Consider the following 14,616-nt stretch of genomic DNA (forward strand, 5'->3'; position numbering starts at 1 on the left):
TTAATCTCCTTAGGTTGTGGTGTTTCCACAAGAATACATTCTGACTTTTCAGAGTTCTTTCCTTTCTGATGAGGTGTTGTTTTGCGGTGTAGTGCAGAGCAATGTTTTTCACTAAAGCATTCTTGACATTTCACTTTTCTCCTGCACTCCTTGGCTATGTGGTTTCTAAAAGTACCACATTTAAAACAAAGTCTTTGATCTCTGGCAAAGGTTAAACGCTCTTCATAAGGTTTGCTCCTGAATTCTTTGCAGTTATTCAGATCATGTGCTATTTGGTGTACTGGACATATTACTCCTGCTGATGTCTTTGTGTGATGTTCAACTGATTTGACCTTGGTTTCAGTTTTTCTAACTGTGACTTGTGGTTTGCTTTTGGTTTCTATGAAATGTTTCTTATCCTTTTTATTACTTTGATATAAAAGAGGAAACCCCGTTTGCAAATCATTCTTCTCTCTAGCTGATCTTAAGAGAAACTTCACTAAATGTGTAAATGGTGGGTATTTCCGTTGATGAGTTTCTTTATAAGAGAAAACTTCCCGGCCCCATACCTCCTTCAGTGAGAAAGGCAGTTTATCAATAATCTCTTGTTGTGTTAAATATTGATCTAAACATGCAAGCCCTGGTAAATCTGGATTTCCCTTAGCTGCCTCCAATTCTTCAAGCAAATCTGCATAATCCCATAATTTCTCATATTCCCCTTTTGTAAATGCAGGAAACGATTTAAGCTTTTGCAGAAGCAACGTTTCTATCTGTGCAGATGATCCATAACGTTCATTGAGACGGTCCCACACTCGATTTAAGGCTGCATGTGGGTTATTTATGTTTGCTGCATAAATTCTCTTCACCTGTATGGAAGAAGCAGGTCCCAACCAAGCGATCAATAAATTTAACTCTTCCTCTACAGGCAATTTTAGTTGCTTGAGAGCTGACTGAAATGTATTCTTCCACAACATATAATCCTCTGGCTTATCAGAGAATTTCTGAATGCCTCTGTCTGCTAAGTCCCTTCTTGGGTTTCTGTAGGAGGTGTAATTTAAAATATCAAGTGGGACTGAGGACTGTTGCAAAGTTGGTTCAGAGTTAGTTTGGATCTGGGGGTTTTCTGGAACCCAACTAGCTGCTTTGGGATTGAGACTGAATGCAGTTGTTGGCATTGTGTAGTTTGACTGTATTGAGTCCTGTGTGTCTACTGGAAAACTGTGCTCCAACTTGGTTTGAGATATATCATGCAATGGAACTGCTGCTTGACTTGCTACTTCTGCATACGGCAAATAATGTTCTTTGGGTGCAGAAACCTCTATAATTTCTGGTTGTGATACAAAAGAATTATTTGCTACTGCACTTTCTCTTGTTAGCACAGGAGGGGCTGCAATATTGATAATTTGGGTATTTAAATAAGAATCCACTTTTGTGACAGGATCTTCTGTTGTAACATCTGGAGGGAATGTATTTCCTAAGAGACCTTGCTCTAGGACTGAGGCCTTTACTTGTAACACCTCAGCCTTTGCAACCTGTGCTAACGTTGCTAGAGCAGCTTCTGTTTTAACTTGACGGGCCTTATTTTCTGCATCCATACCTGCATGCTTGGCAGCGGCTGCTGCCTGCTCAGCGGCAGCTGCGGCTTCCATTTCTGCCTTCTTGGCAGCGGCTGCGGCTTCCATTTCTGCCTTCTTGGCAGCGGCCAAGGCATCCAGTTCTGCCTTCTCTGCAACAATTTGCTGTCTTTTCTTAAGAAACTCTATTTGTTTTACTGCGGCAGCTGCCTCGGCCCTAGCCTTTATAACCAGACTAAGGGATTGGCCAGAAGAACCACTATGAACAGAAGTCCCTCTTGTTCTTTCTGTTCTATGGGATGTGTGAGATGATCTTGATTTGCCTGCTAATGTACACACAGACCTGTTTGACTTTGTATCTGTGTCTTTACTAAACATGTGTTGCACTTGTTCTTCATCAACAGTTTCCATAAGGGAGGCAGGGTCTTCTTCTGCCTGACCTTCTGATATTTTGTTAGATAAATCATTCATGATGGTATCAAATTCTAGTTCCCTTCTCTCTCTCTCTGACAACATTTCTTCCTTATTACTTAAAGATTCTGATGTTTTCATATGTTCAAGCAAAGAGATTATATTATCTGAATATGTTATCCACTCACAGTATTGATGTTGTAATCTTTCCTTACAATCTAATATTTCTTTCTGCTGCCTAAAGCGATGGCTTGCTTGACTCATATCTAAAATTCTCTGCCATGACTTCTGATATTTAGGTTTCAAGGAATCTAGTTTATCTTGCCAGAAGGACAACATTTTTGAGGTAGGTTTAGATATTCTGCTCTTTTGTGAGGAAGAAGCAGACATCTTTAAGTCTTCTGAAGTTTGTGTCACTTTATATTAGACTGAATTGCTTTTGGACAGAAAGGACTGAATAGCCTATTCTCCGTTACTTTGGAATGTAGGTCTTTTATTCTCCTGTTGCTGTCCGTTACTAATAGTCCCTTAAATAAAGTGATCACTAACTTTTAAGATTCTCAGTCCTTTTACTGAGACTTAAAGCTTTTTAGACTTAAAAATAACTATTGTGGTCCTGAAAACCACATTTTCCTCCAAAAGGGCTTCCCTCAGGTTCCTTCAAAATGGCGCTGCCCTCTATGACTGCACTCTCTCTACAGTCAAAATGGCTGCTTAACTCCTTCTTCTTCTGAGGTAGTTTTCACTTCTCCTCAGGAAGGTCAAAAGAAAGAAATCAACTGCTACTTGGGAAGCTTAAAGAAAATACACTTTTACTGGGGAAGCTCAAAGGAAAATAAATTCACTTTTATTCAGGAAGCTTGAAGGAAAGAAATTCACTTTTACTTGGGAAGGTCAAAGGAAAGAAATTCACTGTTCTGCCTCCATGCTTAATTAAATGAACTGGAAGGACTCATAGCACGAAGGACAGATTGGAGACTGTAGTTGTGAAACAAAATATTTTATTAATAGACAAAATTGATCTCTTTTCCTCTTGATGCCACTATGAAGTCTCTTGTGAGGAAAGAAATCTTTGAGTCTATGCAGTTCTGGATAGATATTGCCACAGAGTATAAAGTCTTGTTATGACTGGATTCTTTGTATCTTTGAGATGATTTCAATGCAGTGTTGTTGACATGGCTTTCTCTATTGCTGTAGTCTATGGCTTTTTAATCTAATTTGAATACAGTTCCAACGTGACGTGAATTTCTGTGATCCTTTTACTTCCTACACTTCCTTCCAGTGCTTCACCAACTGACAAATTCTAACTGACAAAAATAACTGCCATTTCAGGCTGGCAGGGGCCAAGGCTAAGCTCCGCCCCTTTGGAACCTTAAAGAGACAGGGCAGCAGGTAATGTTTTGCCTGCTCGTGGCATGACAGGAAGGGTGAGATCAGCTGCCTTAGCATCAGCCTCCGCCCCCGCTACCTTGCTCTTTAGCTCCAGACGTGCAGCCTCCTTAATGTGCAAGGCAGCTAGGGAAGAGATGGCACTCCCAGCAGCAGAAGACTTGCTAGAGTGGCTATGTTTAGATGATGCACACTCCCTTAGTTTAGATACCTGGCTAGAGCGGTTGGACTTAAGACTAAGTGCCACAGCAGGTGATTTTAAAAGATTGGTCTCATGGCTGCATAAGGAAGACTGATTTCCTTTTGGCTCAGACCTTAGATTAACAGGTGGAGAACTAAATTCCAAGGCATCTAGAATTGCCCTCACCTTATTTTCTTTCTCATTAGTGTCAGCTAAGACACTCACTATTTCTAACTCTGAATCCTTGGCGTTAATGCGCTCGAGGACCTGGACTATCTTAGACACCAAACCCCTCCAGAGACCGAAGGTCTCTTCAAGGTCTGTCTGTAATATGGATGGCACCCTTGTAATACCCAAGCTCTCAATTCTGTCCATCAATGTTACAATTCGCTCCCATGCCGAACCTAACCTCACATGGAGGAGCTCCTTTTCATCTATTAGATGGGCTAGCATCTTGGCTGAAGGGTGCTTTATCCTTTGGGGCCTTTCATTCCTACTTTCAGCCTCAGAAGGAGGTATACCATCTGTATCGTCTTGAAATTGCATAGACATTATGTATTCTTAATAGCAAGTAAATTTACAACAAAAGCAAATACAACATATAATACAATGCACAACACTTAACCATAGCAATATATATCACTAAGTAACTATACTTTACAAAGATTGTGACCTTTGGCGCCAGATTTTAGTGGGCAAGCTGCAAAATGTCAACTGACAGCAACTTGCCACTTGATACCTCCCTTGCCCGAGTGACGTAAACTGCCAAAATGGCGACTTCGCCAAATTTTCAAGCACCTCGTGCTCTGCGGCTCGAGGCCTGCCGCCGAAGGAGCACCGAGGCTGGCTTTGGAAAGGAGGAGAGAAGAGACACCTCCTCCCCGCTGTGAAGGGAGGTCACCACCGCAGGTCGATGAAGCAGGTCACCACCGCAGGACGATGAGGCAGGTCACCACCGCAGGACGATGAGGCAGGTCACCACCGCAGGACGATGAGGCAGGTCACCACCGCAGGACGATGGGGCAGGTCACCGCCGCAGGTCAATGAGGCAGGTCACCACCGCAGGACGATGAGGCAGGTCACCACCGCCGGACCATGAGGCAGGTCAAAGCCGGCCGAGTGCTCCGGCCGAACTCCTGATGAAGAGGCTGTCAAAGCCGGTTGAGTGCTCCGGCCGAACTCGCAGCAGCGTTGCCAGGCCTGTCCAGGTTCTAGCCTGGTTCTGGTGGGCTCCACGCCTCAGAGCCAGCCAAAGAACTGTCGCTGGTGCTCCGCGGCTCGAGGTCTACCGCCGAGGGAGCCCTGGACGTTGCTGGGAACTGCACAGCCTGTGCAAACCCAGAAAGCCACTGGGCTACGTGCGCACACGCGAGCCAAATAGCAAGGAAATAGAGCCCCACTATTTGACTCCTTCAGGTCTGAGAGCGGGCTCCACTGCCTCAGACGCTGGTAGAGTCTTTAGGTATGCAGACTGAGCTCAGGCGGAAAAGCCGCAGCCTATACTAAAACTTCCTAAACTATAAAAAACTATAAAGCCGTGCAAGCTAGCTGAAGCGGAAAAACCGCTGATCGACCTCAAAACTGTGCCGTCCGCCGGACAATAAAAAGCTATAAAACTGAAACGTGCTGTCCTTTATCCGGGCGAACTGCAAATCCCTATAAGCTGTCCTATAGATATTGAACGACTGAGTCTGGATAACTTCAAAAAAGGATGTTTATTCATACAAGGTTGTAAACCTGGCACAGATCTTAAAGTTGCAGAAAATGAAACAAATTTCTATAGGTTTTAGTCACAGAATTATCCCTGGTTCCAGAAGGCAAAAGTGATTATAAAACCACTATACCCTAATCACGCTGCCTATATTAGAAGGAGAAACTCTTTCCTTCCCTATCTTTACAGCAAAGATTAGTTCTAGAAGCGATGGAATAACTCTGCTCCTCTAACCAGATTTCCTATTCCATATCAATATAATTCAATACTTATCTAATTTGGATAGGCTTAGATTGGCCTGGTTTTGAGGATGATTTGTCCCAGTTAGCTTTGCACAGCTCCAGCACGTTGGAAGACTATAGCCAGAATGAAGCTCCAAAATGGAGACTAGACCCTGGTAAAAAGGGCGGTCCTAAGATGTTGCACTCTTTGACCAATCACTGCAAAGAAAACTGCAGCCAGCTCTTGCAGATTCCAAGCCACCTTTCCTAGGCCTTTGCAGCCAGAGGCTCAAACAAAATGTAAAGGAGGGAAAACAAACAAACGACCAATAGGTAAGGCAAACCATCGTCCTGGGGGACGGAACAGGACAATAAAGTGCAAAATAACACTTAAATGGACAATAAAGTGCAAAATAACCCCAAATTAAAACCCCCAAAATTGGAAAATCCCAAATTAAAAGATCCTCCATTATAATGTTATGGGGTTGAACTTCAATAGAAGGTTCATAGCAACAGCAGTATTTTGTTAATGTTTTTCATTGTGCGTCTCAATTGAAATAAAAGCAGGAATACAAATAGAACAAACAGAACAATAATTATAACTGCAATGAGGATGCCAGATTGGCCCTTTTTGGTGTTGCTTTCCATGCCTTGCTTGGTGGAACCACAACACTTGGCTTTGTGACTGTAGTCAACCCAGGCTGTATATATACTGCCATGTAATATAATGCAGTTTCCAAATGTAGTTAAACTGCACTGAGCTGGATTATATGGCAGTGTAAACTAATATAACTCAGTTTAATGCAGTTAATGTTAATGTGGGATTTGTGTATTGGTAGTGTTTAAATGAAATTTGTGTCTTGGCTGTATTGCATACTGATTGCATCATCCAGAGTGTAACATAGTCTGGAAAGAGTTAATTACTAAGAAGCTGTGATGTCCTTGATGTGTGGCTGGAACCAGGGAGTGTCCAGACACAAGTGTGTGTGCATTGCTGATTGCATCAGTTCTGTTCTGTTCTGTTCTGAGTTGAGTCGAGTGCTGTCTGCTGAAAGTCAAGTCCGTTGTCCATTGTCTACAAGTCTGTTTGTCTTTATTACTGCTTTCAGTAAAACTTGTATATAGTTTTACCATCGTCTCTGATGTCTCTTCGTTCTACGTCACACTGACTCCATCCTACTACTGCTGCGCTGCTTAAATTACTCTGACAAGCTTGCATTTGGAAACTGCATTATATGTCAGTGTAGATTCAGTCCCAGGTGGTGATGGATGATGATGATGACAATAATAATGATAATGACAGTAATGTGATGATTTTATTTATTGTGTCAGAAGCGAACCAAAGGTACAAGTTGTAATGTATTTGAAAACACAAAGTTAAGAAAAAACAAACACCTTGGCATTATACTAAATGTCCTTTGACCAGTAGCTGGCCACTTGGAGTGCCTCTGGTGTTGCTGTGAGAAGGTCCTCCATTGTGCATGTGGCTCAGGCTGCATTGTAATAGGTGGTCTGTGGTCTTATCCACACTCGCATGTCGTGGACTCAACTTTGTGGCCCCATTTCCTAAGGTTAGCTCTGCATCTTGTGGTGTCAGAGCGCAGTCTGTTCAGTGCCTTCCAAGTCGCCCAGTCTTCTGTGTGCCCAGGAGGGAGTCTCTCATCCGGCATCAGCCATTGATTGAGGTTCCGGGTTTTAGCTGCCACTTTTGGACTCTCGCTTGCTGAGGTGTTCCTGCGAGTATCTCTGTAGTTCTTAGAAAGCTATTTCTTGATTTAAGGCATTGGCGTTGTCGCACCTCAGGCTAGCTTCACCTTGCTGTTTACACCAAACTGCACACAGGTTGAAGTCTTTTTAGTTTATCCGAAAATAGAAGGTAAAAAGTTCTTAAAAAGCAAAAGTAAAGTTCCAAAAGTTCATTACAAAATAAAGCCTTAGAGAATAATTCAAGAAATCATAAGGAATAAACCAAGTCCCATTAGAGCATGACAAAGTCCCAGGAACATGAACTCATAGGCTGCAAGATAATCCAGGAAAACGAGAGCTTGCTTCTTGGTTGAACAAAAGTTGCTTTGACAAAGTTTTGTCTCCAAACACATTGCTTTAATACCCTTTGCAAAACATGAAAGCATTTCTCTGGCCTCTAACCTCCCTCTTGTTTGCGATCCTCACACTCCTCCGAACCCCGAATTCCAAATGGTCAGCTCGATCTAAGGAGCCCGTTTCATCAAGGCCAGCCTGCTTGTTATCAGGCTGAGAACTGTCCTCCTTTTCTAAGTCAATTTGCACCTGGCTAGTTTCAGTATCATCAACATCATTCCTTGCTGTGGGAAAATGAACTTGCTCTCTTTGTTCCTCATCTTCTACAACAGGGACATTTTGAACCTGAATCCCATTATCCTCATCAAAGTCAATCTGAGATTCCAGCTGAGTCATAACAGGCATGCTGGCTGATATCCGAACAGGGGATGGGCCGGAGATGTCTATGCCTCGGTCCTTTCATTGCTGGCTGCTACTTCCCAGTGGATGTCAAGTGGTACAATGCCGGCTAAACTGTATAATTTCTCCAGTGGTGATAGTGCAGCATGTCTCATTAAGAGCCACATCCATCTAACGTGGTGAGATGTATTCCACACTGAGCATGCGTATTCAGCAGCAGAGTAGCAAAGCGCAAGGGCAGATGTCTTCACTGTGTCTGGTTGTGATCCCCAAGTTGTGCCAGTCAGTTTTCATATGATATTATTTCTAGTACTCACTTTTTGTTTGATCGTCAAGCAGTGCTTCTTATAAGTCAGAGCACGGTCCAGAGTAACTCCCTAATATGTTGTTGTGCTGCAATGCTTCATTGGGATTCCTTCCCAGGTGATCCCCAGAGCTCTAGATTCTTGTTTGTTGTGCCGTCGTGCCTGGAGCTATAAGGCATGGACGTGACATCTTTCCCCAGGGGATTGCTTCTTGCCCTCCTTTAGGGAAACTGGAACTCCCAAGGACCAAAACACTGTAGATAACCCAAAACTGGTTTTATTGTTCACAAAAGGTTATCCCAATAAGCTGGAAGTTTCAAAGTGGTAAAGGAAAGTATACATTACAATCTTTGGTTGTCTTAAGTCCAAGGAGCTCTGCAACTGAGAAGCTTTTCCAGGTCCCTCTTTCTCAATGGCTGTAAATGCCGGAGCAATCCTCAGCCTTAGTCCAAATGGCCTATGTTTGAAGACACAGTCTTCCTCTGGTGCCAAAGAACTGATCTAAAGGCGCTTGAGACTCCTCAACGTCATCCAGGTTGGCCCTGAACATGAAGCATAAGTTTCAAGGGTAAGAACTTCAGAATTGGTGCTGAGAGGTAACTTAATCAAGGGCTTTTAGAGCCAAGTCTCTCTCTCACGTCCATCTGGTAGAAAGCTTGATGGTGGAATGAAAAAGGAAACACTGACCCAGGGTGGAGTCAAACAATTGAGCTGAGGGAGCAATATAACTGGTGCAAACAACACTGATTGACAGCTATGAATGACCAATCAATCCAACTACATTTACAGGGTAAAGGTAAAATCAGGCATGATACAATTCAAATCTTGCAACTTACAGTTTGACATATAGATGGTGCCACCCGCACCGTCACATTTGTTTTTATGGTGAAAAGCACATGTCTGCATTTTAGATGGATTAGGGATCAGCTGGTTTTCCCTGTAATAGGCAGCAAGAGCACCTAAAGCTTCAGAGAGCCTTTGTTCAACCATTTCAAAACTCCCTGCTTGAGTGATGATGGCACGATCATCAGCATAAATGAAACTCTATTTCTTCTGGCAGTGGCTGGTCATTTGTGTAATTGTAAACATTGATGGAACAAGCACACTCCCCTGAGGTAGGGCGTTTTGTTTTCGCCATCGGGATCTCTGGCCCTGGAATTCAACAAAAAAGCTCCTGTTTTGTAGCAGATTTCCTATGAAGCGGGTGAGGTGGGAGCCCTTTGGGATATTATAAATTTTTCTCAGGAGAAGGCGATGATTGACAGTGTCATAAGCTGCTGACAGGTCTATGAAGACAGGCTCTGTAATCTGCTGACTTTCAAACCCATCTTAATGATACAGTAGTCTCGCTTATCCAACCTTCGCTTATCCAATGTTCTGTATTATCCAACACGTCTGCCTTTTAGTATTTAATGTTTTTGTAGTCAATGTTTTCAATACATTGTGATGTTTTGTTGCTAAATTCGTAAATACAGTAATTACTACATAACGTAACGGTGTATTGAACTCGGTTTTTTTTGTCAATTTGTTGTCGAACATGATGTTTTGATGCTTAATTTGTAAAATCATAACTTTATTTATTTATTTATTTATTTAATACATTTATATCCCGCCTTTCTCACCCTGAAGGGGACTCAGAGCGGCTTACAAATTAAATTTACATACAATATTATATTATTGGCATAGCACAATACTGGCAATAAATTACCATATTGTACTATATCTATATATTGTAACCTTATTAATAATATTACATGTAATATATAATAAATAATTAATATTATTATATTGTATTATTAGTCTTATATTGTATTACAAAATAATATTATTAATATTATATGCATATACAATATATTATATTATATGTTATTGTAAATTATATTGTATATATGTATATATGTACAGTAGAGTCTCACTTATCCAACGTAAACGGGCCGGCGGAATGTTGGATAAGCGAATATGTTGGATAATAAGGAGAGATTAAGGAAAAGCCTATTAAACATCAAATTAGGTTATGAATTTACAAATTAAGCACCAAAACATCATGTTATACAACAAATTTTACAGAAAAAGTAGTTCAATACACAGTAATGCTATGTAGTAATTACTGTATTTACGAATTTAGCACCAAAATATCACGATATATGGAAAACATTGACTACAAAAATGCATTGGATAATCCAGAATGTTGGATAAGCGAGTGTTGGATAAGTGAGACTCTACTGTATATATGAATGTGTGTGTATTATGATATTAGGGGGAAATAAGAGATCTATTTATTTAATAATAATAAATAAATAATTAAACATAATAAAATGTTTAATAGGCTTTGCCTTAATCCCTCCTTATTATCCAACCTTTTCACTTATCCAATGTTCTGCTGGCCCATTTATGTTGGATAAGCGAGACTCTACTGTAATAATAATAATAATAATAATAATAATAATAATAATAATAATAATGTTAATTATAATAATGTGATTATGATGAAAATTATAATAATGATAATGTGATGATGCTGATGGTGATAGTGATGGTAATAATGATGATAATTAATTAATAATGATTAGGAGAGGAAAGTGATGTAATTATAATAATAATAATCATCATCATCATCATATCTTTCTTGCAGTTCAGCCGATGGCAGGAGAAGAAAGAGTCACGGTCTTTAGAAATAGACAGCAAAGCAGAAGAGAAGAGGATTGAGAAAAATAAAGTTTCGGATGTAAAGCAGGAGGAAGAAGGACGAGAAGAAAGTCTGAGAGAGGTTGGCGAAGCGAAGGATGGAACGAAAGGAGCCGAAGAAGAGAAGAATGAGAAAAAGTGGCTGAAGGAGGAGAGTGAAGGAGAGGAAGATGCAGATGCTGAAGAAAGGAGGATGAAGAAGAGCAAAGTGGAGGAAGGAAAGAGAGAAGGAGAAGAGGATGAGGAGGAATTGGGTGGAAAAGCATTGAGGAAGGAAGGAACGGATTTAGCAGATGGATATGGGCTGCCATCCCAAATCCAGAGCGAATGCGATTTCGGAGAGATGAAATCAAACAAAAGGAAGGATAGCAAAGAAATAGTGGAGGATTGCAGGAGAAAGAGGGTCAAGAAGAGCAAGAGCAAAAGAGGCGTCCAGAAAACAAGGCCGAGGAAGAGAAAAGCGGTGGAAGCGGAGGGATGCCTAAGGAAGAAGAAGAAGAAGAGAGAAGAAGGAGGGAAGGGGAGAGGAGACTCGAAGGAGGAGAAGTGGAAGTGGTGAGTGCCAAACTTGGGTTGGAATCGTATACAAAATAAATCTATATCTATAAAAGGGTAATGAAATTTCGGCCTAGGACAAAACAACAAAACTACACATCCCAGAAAAACTAAACTTGGCAGCACAACCCCTCATCCATGCCTCTACGTTCATACAACAAAAAGCTCCAGCTACTCCAGAAAACGGCCAGGCTTTGAGACTGCAAGGCTATTCATTGCTATTCCAGCTGGCCAACAAAGGATTCCCATAAGCCAGAGCAACGCGTGGCCGGGCAAAGCTAGTGAATAAATATAGATACAAGTCCTGCTTTCCCCAAACTAACGGGGATGGACTAGATGTCATTTGGGGGACCCTTTTAGTAAAGACAAGCATTTTGTTTGTTAATTGACTGTCAGAAAATTGTAGTAGTAGTAGTAATAATAATAATAGTAATAATAATAATAATAATAATAATAATAATAATAATTGACACAATGACACAGTATGACCAGCATGTCTATCTTGTTTGCTGTGTCATACTGTGTCGTTGTGTCAATAATAATAATAATAATAATAATAATAATAATCTGGCTGGACTAGATGTCCTTTGAGGGTCCCTTTTTATAAAGACAAGCCTTTGGTTGTTAATTGATTGTCAGATAATAATAATAATAATAATAATAATAATAATAATAATAATAATAATCTGGCTGGACTAGATGTCCTTTGAGGGTCCCTTTTTATAAAGACAAGCCTTTGGTTGTTAATTGATTGTCAGATAATAATAATAATAATAATAATAATAATAATCTGGCTGGACTAGGTGTCCTTTAGGGCCCCTTTTTATAAAGACAAGCCTTTGGTTAATTGACTTTCTGATAATAATAATAATAATAATAATAATAATAATAATAATAAAATAAAAAATCTGGCTGGACTAGATGTCCTTTGGGGGTCCCTTTTTGTAAAGGCAAGCCTTTGGTTTGTTAATTGGCTGTTAGAAAATAATAATAATAATATAATAATAATATCAGGCTGGACTAGATGGCCTTTGGGACCCCCTTTTAGTAAAGACAAGCCTTTGATTGTTAATTGACTGCCAGAAAATAATCATAATCATAATATATCTGTCTGGACTAGATGGCCTTTGGGGCCCCCTTTTAGTAAAGACAAGCCATTGATTTGTTAATTGACTATCAGAAAATAATAATAATAATAATAATAATCATCATCATCATCATAAATCCGGCTGGACTAATGTCATTTGTCAGAAAATAATAATATAATAATAATAATAATAATAATAATAATATTGCTGGACTAGGTGTCCTATGGGGGACCCTTTTTATAAAGACAAGTCTTTGGCTTGTTAATTGACAATCAAAAAATAATAATAATTCTATTTATTTATTTATTTATTTATTTATTTACAGCATTTATATTCCGCCCTTCTCACCCCGAAGGGGACTCAGGGCGGATCACATTACACATATAGGCAAACATTCAATGCCTTTTTAACATAGAACAAAGACAAACAAACATAGGCTCCGAGCGGGCCTCGAACTCATGACCTCCTGGTCAGAGTGATTGATTGCAGTTAATTGCAGCTGGTTTGCTGGTTTGCTCTCCCGTCTGCGCCACAGCCCCTGAGATACTAATATATCTGGCTGGACTAGATGTCCTTTGTCAGAAAATAATAATAATAATAATAATAATCATCATCATCATCTTATTTGCTATGTCATACTGTTTTTTGTGTCAGTAAAATAATAACTCTAGCAAGACTATAATAATAGAAAATAATAGTAATAATAATAATAATATCTGGCTGGACTAGATGGCCTTTGGGGCCCCCTTTTGTAAAGACAAGTCTTTGATTGTTAATTGACTGCCAGAAAATAATAATCATAATGATAATATAGCTGCACTAGATGTCTTTTGTCAGAAAATAATAATATTAATATTATTAACAATAATAATATATCTGGCTGGATTAGATGCCTTTTAATAAAAATAATGTAGGAAGCAGCCAGACTTTGAAGCTGCAAAGCTATTCAGTGCTAATCAAGGTGGCCAGTTGCACCATTCACACTGGCCTCAAACAGACAAGAGTTCTTTCTCCCACCCTGGACATCCTTCCACAGATATATAAACCCCACTTGCCTCGTTTCCAGCAGACCTCACAACCTCTGAGGATGCCTGCCATAGATGGGGGCGAAACGTCAGGAGAGAATGCTTCTGGAACATGGCCAGGCAGCCCAGAAAACTCACAACAACCCAATAATAATGATAATTGTTATTATTGAATTCTTGCTCAGGAAACAACAAAAAATGACTTTACACCTACCTATATACGAATGTAATTAATATATAATTCAGATACAACACAGCAGCATCCACTCTTAAAGGTGTTCCTGTGCCTTTAAATGAATTTGGTTGCCCTGGCAACCGTGGAACAGATGGTTTCCTAGCAACCACTTCATTTACATCACGTGGCCAGGAAGACGGAAGTTAAAGGGCCGGAGTCTTATTTCCCATCTTTCCCTGGGACGTTGCATTGTGGGTAGGCAGAAGCGTGGACTATTGCAAGGCAAGCTCCACACAAATGCAAATAACATTGATTTTAATTTGTTTTACAATTTGAAATTGCATTTAATAGTTTTCGTATATACTATATATATAATAGTATATTATTTAAAATAATTATAACTTTAGTAGGTACAGCCTTAAATATACTATATCATATAAAATTATAATAGATACCATTTTCATAGTATATTGTATTATATATAATACATAATAATACCAAATAATACTATATAATAATAATAATATACTAAATTATATATATATATATATATATATATATATATATATATATATATAATATCTTGGTATATTGTATATTATACACTAAATAGTATATTATATATCCCAATATTTTATTTTATATGCAATTCTAATTGTAATAGATATAATATTAAACTATATGATATAACATTATACTATAATATATAATTACCACTTTCATAGTATATTGTATTATATATACCATATAGTGTAATTTATAGTATAATATTTTATTTATATGTAATTATAATTATAATAGATATATTAAATATATTATATAACATATTATATATAATTATAAATTTCATAATGTATTATATATAAGAGTATATTGTT

General features: G+C 39.2%; 1 protein-coding gene across 1 annotated transcript in view; it reads left to right on the forward strand.

Moving 5' to 3' along the window:
• top1mt (DNA topoisomerase I mitochondrial) overlaps positions 1-14,616 on the forward strand; it is a 48,686-nt gene that overhangs the window by 8,057 nt on the left and 26,013 nt on the right. Inside the window, exon 3 of the mRNA XM_062979940.1 lies at positions 10,843-11,450. Coding sequence (XP_062836010.1) covers positions 10,843-11,450 — 608 coding nt within the window. The remainder of the gene's footprint in view (positions 1-10,842; positions 11,451-14,616) is intronic.

Source organism: Anolis carolinensis, chromosome 4 (genome assembly GCF_035594765.1).
Source record: "Anolis carolinensis isolate JA03-04 chromosome 4, rAnoCar3.1.pri, whole genome shotgun sequence".
Classification (NCBI taxonomy): Eukaryota; Metazoa; Chordata; class Lepidosauria; order Squamata; family Dactyloidae; genus Anolis; species Anolis carolinensis.